This window comes from Archocentrus centrarchus, chromosome 6, assembly GCF_007364275.1.
Source record: "Archocentrus centrarchus isolate MPI-CPG fArcCen1 chromosome 6, fArcCen1, whole genome shotgun sequence".
In the NCBI taxonomy this organism is placed as follows: domain Eukaryota; kingdom Metazoa; phylum Chordata; class Actinopteri; order Cichliformes; family Cichlidae; genus Archocentrus; species Archocentrus centrarchus.
In genome coordinates, this window is record NC_044351.1 from 32,190,039 (window position 1) to 32,199,493 (window position 9,455).

The 9,455-nt window shown below is 40.6% G+C and overlaps 1 protein-coding gene across 1 annotated transcript; it reads right to left on the minus strand.

Annotated features, from left to right (window-relative positions):
- Nucleotides 1-1,107: 1,107 nt before the first annotated feature.
- On the minus strand, nucleotides 1,108-9,094 carry pskh1 (protein serine kinase H1). The gene is made up of 5 exons (XM_030732475.1): nucleotides 8,767-9,094; nucleotides 8,443-8,499; nucleotides 7,376-8,052; nucleotides 5,600-6,508; nucleotides 1,108-4,121 (listed from the first exon to the last, which is right to left on the minus strand). The coding sequence occupies exons 3-5, from the start codon at nucleotides 7,442-7,444 to the stop codon at nucleotides 3,804-3,806; spliced, it is 1,296 nt and encodes a 431-aa protein (XP_030588335.1). The 5' UTR covers nucleotides 7,445-8,052; nucleotides 8,443-8,499; nucleotides 8,767-9,094; the 3' UTR covers nucleotides 1,108-3,803.
- Between the last annotated feature and the right edge of the window lie 361 nt (nucleotides 9,095-9,455).

Genomic DNA, 9,455 nt, shown 5'->3' on the forward strand with positions numbered 1-9,455 from the left:
TTACTGGCTTTGTGGGAAGCTAAAACCAGGGCTGTGGAGAGAAGAGAAGCCAAATCTGATCCTCAACAAAGATAATAATAAAAAAGCTATAAGAGGCTAAGATATTGGTGGTCATAACCGTTTTCTTACTGCAAACCCTTTGTCTGTACACCATGTTGCATTTTACTCTGCCTTATTGTTTGAAATATTACATTCAAGCGCTTTTATTTAAGCCCTTGTTATACTGTTTCAGGACAACTGTACACTGAGGTGATAGATGGGAAAAAAAAAAGTGCACAAAGAACCAGAAAATAACAGTAATTGTGGCTTCAAGAACTGAAATGCACCGTTTTTTTGTGTGGACATTTTGTTTTAAGAACTCCAAGATCCAACAAAGAAGCAGCAAATCAGGTTTGGGTGCTTTATTGGCACACACAACTCACCAGTCAAAGAAAAAAAACAACAAAAATGTAAAAAGTTAATGGCAGAGGAATCAAAGTTTATCATTTATTTTGACACACAATAACACAAGATGAACTGTTTTAACAGTGCTGAGTTGGCTACTTCATTTAGAAAGACAGCATTTACATGAAATGACAGATATATAAAAACATGAAAGGAAACATTTTTACAAACGTGCCGACGCTCTCCAAAAATGCACTGATTTGGTCATTCGTTGAACGTGATACACGACAGGCGCTCACTAATAACTAATTCAACTAAAGAAATTCCTTTGAGTTCGTAATTTGTAGCTATGATTCTTATGTGTAACAATTCAAAACTGTTCATTCACTCCTGCCCAAATCAACACACTAAATGCTGCATGTGTTCACGAGATCCTTCACCCAAAATATGTCTTTAAAAAGTGACCACAGCTGATGTCTTAGTAAAGAACAAAGTTTTAAATGCACTCTTCAAAGCCTGCAGACCGTGCATTTGATATCAATAAGACATTTTATGGGTACATAGAGTGAAGATTATTTTTATAACTTCAAATTAAATCCTCACTTGTTTATATATATATATATATATATATATATATATATATATATATATATATATATATATATATATATATATATATATATATATATATATATAACAATTTAACTTCAAAAGAATGCTAGGAAAAACAGCAGTAGGACAAATGAAGAGACTAAAAATGATCAAAGACAACGGAAAGAGTTGCATCAGAGAGATGACAAAGCATCATGGAACAAGTGAAAGCTAAAAGACAAAAAGGGAAGGAAAGATTGAGGTCAGCTGACATGGCTCGATCGGGTTTCCAGTACATGTTAAAAAGTTCACAACAGCACACTTTTTTAACTCCGGGGAAGATCACAGCAAAAATACTCAAAAAGCAAAGAGGGAAAGACCTCAATGTACCATTTCATTTCCTCTGGAAGGCGTCCGACGTGACAAAATACATAATAAGAAACTAGTTTGAAAAACAGGTCATGAAAATCAGTTCAACACTGTACACTAAGTGCTTTGCCAGACAGAAAAACAACAAAAAAAAGGACAAATAATATCTAATATCTTTTGTGAATACTCAGGTTGCAATACTTCTAGTTTTTTTTCTGCCATCTTGGGGACGGTCATCAATGTAATCACCTTCATCATCATCAAAGTTTAGAAAAGTAACTTTCATGTCATTTAAGTGTATTTCCTCAGCATAGCTCTGAATTGTGCAGTAGTCACAATACTTCATTGTGTAAGGATGCTAAATATTCACAAGTGTAGTGGAAACGATTTACTGTAAACATCAGAATAAACGAATCGTTTCTTTGCAGCTCATACTGCAGATCTGATCAACTAGAGTTCTTGTAGTGAGCTATTTCAATTTATTATAAATTAAGTGCACAAAAGAAAGGATGAAAATATTATCTCTATATTTAAAAAATAAAATAAAGCCTTGTGCATTCAGCTGTATAGTTGCGTGGCTACAGACTCACTATCTTCTTTATTTTAGGGTGTCGTTTACAACTCAGTAACTCCCCATCCAACACAAGCTGTCTAATGTGGGTTTCTAGGATTTTCTCCAAGCCAACTTGACTGACCACATTAGATATCAGCTGCCCAGCATCAGTTGTCTGTTTATCCCTATCATTTCCCCTTTTCAATACTCATATTTTTCTAAAGGGTATTGGATGATATCAAAAGTTTAAGTCCTGTATCTGCTATGCCTTGTGAATAAAATTCTGACTTTACCCAAAGAAATAATGTTTTTGGGAGTTATTGGTGTTAACAGAACACAGTTTAGCTAAGAAATACAGTGAGACTTGAGGATAGGGCTGCGAGTGAGTTAAATTTAGTGTATTAAATGTATTAAGTTTACCGCAGATTTACTAAACTCACTCACACATTTAACATGAATGTCTCAGAAAGTCACAACATAAATAACGTCCAAATTTTAAGTTTTTTGGAGAAAAGGGTGTCCTCTGATATCAGCTTTTTTACTTGTTTTATTTAAATATGCTTACATAAAGAAATTAGTTTTCAACAATTAGGATTCACTCAGTTTTGAAACGGCAGAAGAGATCCAAAAAAAAAAAACGCTAACCTAGCTAAAGTTATCGGTCACTCTGTTTCTAACGTAACATTTTGCAGTTTAATGTGTGACCTTTTTGTGGAATGTAGTTTAAATTTAACCCGCATACAGGAATTTTTTGAAAATTTTGTTTCGCCATATGCCAACCGTGCTCCATATGAGCTCTTTCACAGCAGGTTAATGTAATTTCTGTCACTTGGCTAGTTCGGATAGCTAACGGTACAAAGCCAGAACACCTGGAAGTTACTCAGTTAATTAAAATCAAATAGCAAATCTTACACGATTATTTTAAAACTAGGTTACACTCATAAAGAACTTATACAGAGGTGGTGGAAACCCAAAGCAGCCCCAACTCATGTGCCAATGTAACCAACAAGAAAAAGGCCATACTCCATTATTTGGACAAATCATTGCTGTAGAATAGGAAAGAGTCATTGATGGTACTTTAAGAGCAATGTAATATCAAAAGGACACAGGGCTGTGTGACATACTATTGTCTAATACAATTAGGATTTAACACTGACACAAAAAAGCTTCACAATCTTATGACAGTTTTAGAACAACAATGGGAAGATGAGCCAAGCTTTGAATTGACTAAATCATTTTGGCCTACAATGGGGTGATTATGTTGCAGCGCGACACGATTAACCACATCTTAAATCAAGGTCTGTACAATTAGTACAATAATAAATTCACAGCAATCAGAAATGAGTGAGGGGAATTTGTTTCCCCCTCTTCTGAAGAATCTCTTCCCTCTTAGAAATGTCAGTATCCAGAACTCTGTTCAACAGATCCTTGTGGAAGGTCATTATCCAGTGACCATTTGAACGGAGACTAATAATCACGTCAACAATAATAAATAAATATGTAGCGACACAGGGAGTGGGAGAACACGAGGAGAGAAGTAAAAAGGCACCATCCTGCTAAAAGTAAATGTGAAAGAGTGGCTAGAGATGATGCAGCTGTTGCAACGCCGATGTGCCCTGTTTTTAAATCAGGAGACACACTGCGGCAGGAGTTTAATGACAATGAAATTGTCTTTCTGACTTTTTCTACAGTCTATTACTTTTCAGCTTTGTAATTTTTAGAAACATGGATTTAGTCGAGTCACCGTCCCTGTTTTTAAAGCAGAAACTTGGTACTTCAAGCCACTTTTGGTCCCCAAATGCTGGCAGCAACTTAGAATGGTGGTAGCCACTAAAAAGGTTCAGTCATTGTTGTGTTGTTTCAAAAGCACAAGGTCCGCCGCAGTCGCTGGCCGTCAGGCCCTGCTTCAGCCATTGTACTGCTGCTGATAGCGGCGGTTCAGCTCCCGCAGCTCCTTCTCTCTCACCCGCCGAGCCTTGTTGGATTTGGTTGAGCGGCTGGAGCGCGTGGACTGGGCCGACTTGGTGCTCTGGCAGCGCGAGGACGCACGCTTCAGGAGGTTCTGAGATATGCAGCGCTGCAGGTTCTTCATGGACGACGAGGCTGCCATGCTGACGATCCAGGGGTGCTTCAGGGCCTGGCCGGCAGTAAGTCGCTCACTGGGGTCCACTGTTAGAATACGCTCTACAAAGTCTTTGGCCAGGTTGGACACACTGGGCCATGGCTGGAGAGAGAAGATGAGTAAGATAAAGATTAAAATCAACAAACTGGGTGCACCTGTGGAGAACACTTTTATTTAAAGGTTTTATTGGGTTATTCTTGAGTTGAATGAGCATGAAATAAGTAGCTGCAGCTTTAGTCCTGAGACATGCTTACAGAGTTTTGTCCAGTGGACACAAGATGGCAGCAGAAACACAAAGCTGAGGATGAGCACAACGAGTATAAATGATAATATGTAGTCTGAAGTCTGATCATCTGACCCCGATAAATGTTTGATATATTTGGCTCACTTATTCATATTCTGGTTTGTCAGAAACTAAAATGGATTTGGTGTGTAAATTTAGTTTGCCCATTGCATAAAATCTGTTCTATCATGCACTCAAAAGACGTTAAAAGGAAAAGTCTTTTGCTCTCTGTAAATGTTGTTAACTCTGACATGAACTCCAATTACCACAAGTGGCTGGTACTGAGTCAAACCCTAATCCCTATCTTAGAAAGGGATTGGGAATATCTATGCTACATTCATCTACACACACAGTTTGTACACATCCTAGTAGGTAACTACCCCACTCCCCCCACCCTACAACAATGACTGGGCTGTGATTACATCCTGGAAAGCAGCTATAAATGTGAATATTATTTATCACTCTGTAAAGGCCTTAAAACACCATAATTCAAGCTGCTATAATTTAAAAAAAAAAAAAAAAGGCCAAAATGACTTGTGAAATGTGATTTACTCTCATAGCACTAGTATTGCCTACAGTGCAAACGTAGCCTGAAAATATGTAAAGGTCAGTTCTAGTGAAAAGCTCCATTTACTGATTTCAAGGAAAACTGGCTGTGTGGTTGAGCCAGAGCCTCTGCATCACTATTTACCTCTGCTAAAATACTGGCTGCTTCGAAGTGTTTTCAATTATCAAACATGCCAGATTTGGCTTTATTTTACCTGTCAGATACTTGAGAAGTTAAAAATCTGGCAAAATCCCCAGAAAACTGAGATGATTCAACTGCTTCTCATTAAATATTACAAAACTACTCAGCTATTATTCACGCTGGAGTGCTTGTATGTGGGGCAAACATTAACCACGGGCCCCTTTGAAAAACTCAGTGGTAACATTACCATCCCACGCCGTGAAACAAAGGAATGGACCACTCAGCATTCTTCTGACTACATACGCAGATAGAGCATAAATTATTGGGCGCACACTTTGAGGGAGGCTGTATTGATTTAGAGAAGACAAATTACAGAGGCTGCTGCAGTGTAAAAGGTACTGGCACACATGAAATGACACCGAGGAATTAGGAGGGAATTGTGAAGGATTAGGAGTCTAAAAATGTGTGTGGTTACAGCCATGTCATCTCACAAGCTGGATTTCTTGGAAGTCTGTTGACAAAGCCTCCTGCAGTCTGAAGAATGCATTCCAAATACGGGTGAAGTGTGCTGGTGTAAGAGAGAAGTGAGCAACAGATCTAACTCCTCACCTCTCCAGAAAAGCTGTATTTCCCCTTGAGGATCTGCCGGTAGAGCCTCATGCGGTTGTCGTCCTCAAAGGGCATGGTTCCACTCAGCAGGATGTAGGAAATCACCCCCAGTGCCCACATGTCCACAGCGTTTGTGTACGGCTTCCTCACTAGGATTTCAGGCGCTATGTACTCCGGTGTGCCGCAGGTGGTCTTCATCAGACACTCGTCTCCCTTTTTCCTGCTACTGGCCAAACCAAAATCAGTGATGATGATCTTCGAATCAGCTCCCGGGTGGTAGTAGAGCAGGTTCTCGGGCTTCAAGTCTCGGTGGGTGATCCCCAAAGTGTGGAGATACTTGACACCATCCAGCACCATCTGTAGTACCCGCGTGGCGTCCCGCTCTGTGAAGGAGCCGCGTGCGATGATCCGGTCAAAGAGCTCTCCTCCAGTGGCCAGCTCCATCACCATGTAGACGCGCTCCGCTGTCTCGAAGACCTCCATGAGCTGGATTATATTAGTATGACGAACACGACGCAGAACGCACAGCTCTGACTCGCACACCTCCCTCCCCTCCCGGTAACGGGTCTCGATCATCTTGATTGCGTATGGCTGCCGCGTGCTCTTGTGCTCCACGCGGACTACCCGGCTAAAACTCCCCCGACCAATCAAAGCTTTGATCTCGTACTTGGCGGTGACCCGGGGGTCAAACTTGGCCCGGTATTTCGCCACCTTCTTTCGCTGAGGATCCGACAGTTCGGACAGGTCCTTAGGGGCCTGGGCTGAAGTGGTGGGGGTGGCGGTTTGCGCCTGGGCTTGATATGGGGTGGTGATTTCTGCCTTGTCACCTGCCATACCCATCTTGCTCCCAGTGCCATCCCCTCGTATGAAGTGCTTATAGATATCTGTCTGAGGAGGTTGGGGATCAACCTGAAAAATACACAACACAATTCATCAGACATGCAAAATACACAGAAAGAAGTGATCCAAAAAAGTTAACATTAAATTACTGATTCCTAGTCTATCGAATGTCTACAGCTATAGATTAGATGTTTTCCAAGCAGTTAGTCTCCTCACTGAAGCCTTGTGTGCCTGTGTGTAGTAAGTAGGGCAATAAATATTTTAGGGAATTTTCTGAATAAATCAATATATTTTTCAGCTGGTAAATAAAAATGCTTCATGAAGCCGAACAAAAACTATTAAACTGTCTTACATCCAGCAAGCGGTCACAAAGACATACATTTACATTTAGGGTTGGAGTTCCCACAGTCCAAGGATATGTGTATTTAAGATTAACTGTCGCTTCAAAATCCGCCATAGGTGTGAATATGAATATGAATGGTTGTCTCTCTGGCAATAGACTGGCAACCAGTCCAGGATGGAGCCCACCTTTCGCCCTGTGACAGCTGGGATACGCTCCGGCCCCCTACCCACGAGATCATTGTCAGTTGGCACAACACTAGACAGGTGTGTAATGTGAAATACTGAAGACTCAGTGGGAAGGCAAAACACATAACATAGCTGAAGTGAAGAGACATATACATGTATATGCAGCATTGGGCGCTGTCACTTCATCATATTGGACAGATGTGTTGATGTAAGAAGATCTATCCAAAAAAGAAAGCAATAAAAATCTGTTTCTGTATACCAGGCTATGCTACTTAACGTGCTAATTTAGGACTATTTAACAGAATAAATAGCTGGTAATATAAAAATTATTTATCTGATACCTTATTTTAATATAAAAAAAAAAAGCTGGTCACCGCACCTTTAACAGTTCCAGCATCTTTTACTGACCTTTTTGACCAGGTCCAACTGAACATCCCCTGGAGGCTCAGGGAGGACCTTACTGTTCCGGCACCCCATCACATCACCTTGGGCCACTGCCCAGCCAGCCACACAGGCCACCAGGAGCTCTGCTTCATCACCGCAACAGCTGATTTAACCGCAACATCCAGGCTGCACCCAGACTCAGTCAGAGGGTTCATGAATAAAGCGGATTACATCCACTGAAGTCCCAGTGAGCTGGCATCAGCAGTCACAGTACATGAATATGTTCCGAGTCCGGTTTAACAGCTCCCACGTGCTCATGAATACATTTTGAACAAGCCTGCACCTTATGTCAACTCCCTGCTACTAGTCGTCTTCAGTGTGCTTTAGTAGGCCTGTAACAGGGCTACATCTCAGATAGGGACCGAGAAAACTGCATGGGTGCAGTCAGTGTGGATGAAAAGGAAAAAAAAAAGTTTGATCCAAAAGCGAGCCGTTAGCTCGAGGCATCCAGCTTCTCTAAAATAGGCTTAAGTAGGGTTGCCTTTAGGGGAAATGCAGGACACACGCAAAACTTCCACAGAAATCAGACCACCATCAACTCTGCTATGATCCATTGGGAAAAGCTGCAATGTCAGCAGTGGTCTCGCCACCCATGAAGCAGCTCCCCTGGAGAATGACAGGCTAGAGAACAGTGAGGCAGGCTGTGAGATGCAAAAACAAAAAAGAAAAAAAAAAAGCACAAAATGAAACATGAGTCCAAGTTTGTGTGTTTAACAAATGCAGACATGACAGCGGGCTTCTTTAAACGTATATGCTTTGTGGTTATAAACAGCAGCAAACTCATTTTTAACACTAAAGTTATGAAAGCACTTTTACATGGAAGTGGTGTGATCGGGCCATATTGTGAGGCTCCCAGCAGAAATATATGATCAAAGCTATTAATACATGATTTGGAGTGATGAAGAAGACATGTGACAGGCTTTGCCATTGTGGAAAAAGAGCAGCAGTCACAGATGGTCACATATCTGAGCTGGAAGTCTGCTTAATATACTTTATTTTCATTTGTTTGAGCAAAATGTTTATCAACTTACCACAACAAAAGGAATGAACTGGGAAAATCCCTCGAAACAGTTGAAGTACTTTACAGGCTGAAACGAATTCATTAGAAAATTAGTACATTTATTTAAGAAACTTAACACACAACTGCATTTAACTTTGAGATGTTTTTTTTTTTTTTTAAGAGAAGGCCTTATTCTTGTTGCTTTTTTTTTTTTTTTTTTTTTTTTTTTTAGATAAAATCCATGTTAACTGATTTTCGCCAACGCTTAGTAACATTACAAGTCTCTAACAACTTTCACAAGCAACCCTCAGATTAAAAGCGTAAAAGTGAGCCTGAGTCTCACCTCTCGACTTACCCGAGATAGCGAAGTGTCTAAGCACGCTAACTAGCCTGCTAGCAGCAAAGGCAGGACTCCCAACTTCTGCCAAATCCAGCCTCCTCACCCCACTCTCACTCAGCTGGGCTCTCCATTTTCACCTCGTAGTTTCCCAACTTTACTCCCGGGGACAAACAACTCCAGTCCATCCCGGTCTTTCTCGGCGGCAGTTTGTGCCTCTTCCGGGGTTTAACGGTTTGTTTTGATGGTGTTACAAAATGTTAAAGGAATACACAAATACATGCAAAGTTGCCCCGTCGGTTGCTTTTCTGGACGGTGTTTTTCAACCAGGACCACCTTCCCACACCCAGAGAGGCGCGACAAGAGCCGGAAGGCAACACTGCTATTCCGGTTTACGCTTTCAAAATAAAACAGTATCTTAGTATCAAATATTGAAGAACTATTGAATATTGAAGAACTCAGCCACTAAAAGACACAAACCGATATACATATAAGTCCTTATGTACATACATGTATATACAGTAACCAGCTATCAATGCCTTATTTATTCCATAATTATCTCAGCATCTTGCACTCTGCATCTTTGCAAATATAAAACTAGAAATGTGCTGTATTCATGTCTGTATCTTTTTGTTATTGTCAGTTTGTGTATGTGCACACGTACTTTACTTGATTCTAACTTCTAACTTCACCACAAAGAGTACCCA

Coding starts and splice junctions, on each gene's coding strand:
- pskh1 (XM_030732475.1), bottom strand. CDS start 7,444: ATGGGGTGCCGGAACAGTAAGGTCCTCCCTGAGCCTCCAGGGGATGTT. Junction 6,509..7,375: donor AGTTGGACCTGGTCAAAAAG/GTCAGTAAAAGA, acceptor TGTATTTTTCAG/GTTGATCCCCAACCTCCTCA. Junction 4,122..5,599: donor AATACAGCTTTTCTGGAGAG/GTGAGGAGTTAG, acceptor TTCTCTCTCCAG/CCATGGCCCAGTGTGTCCAA.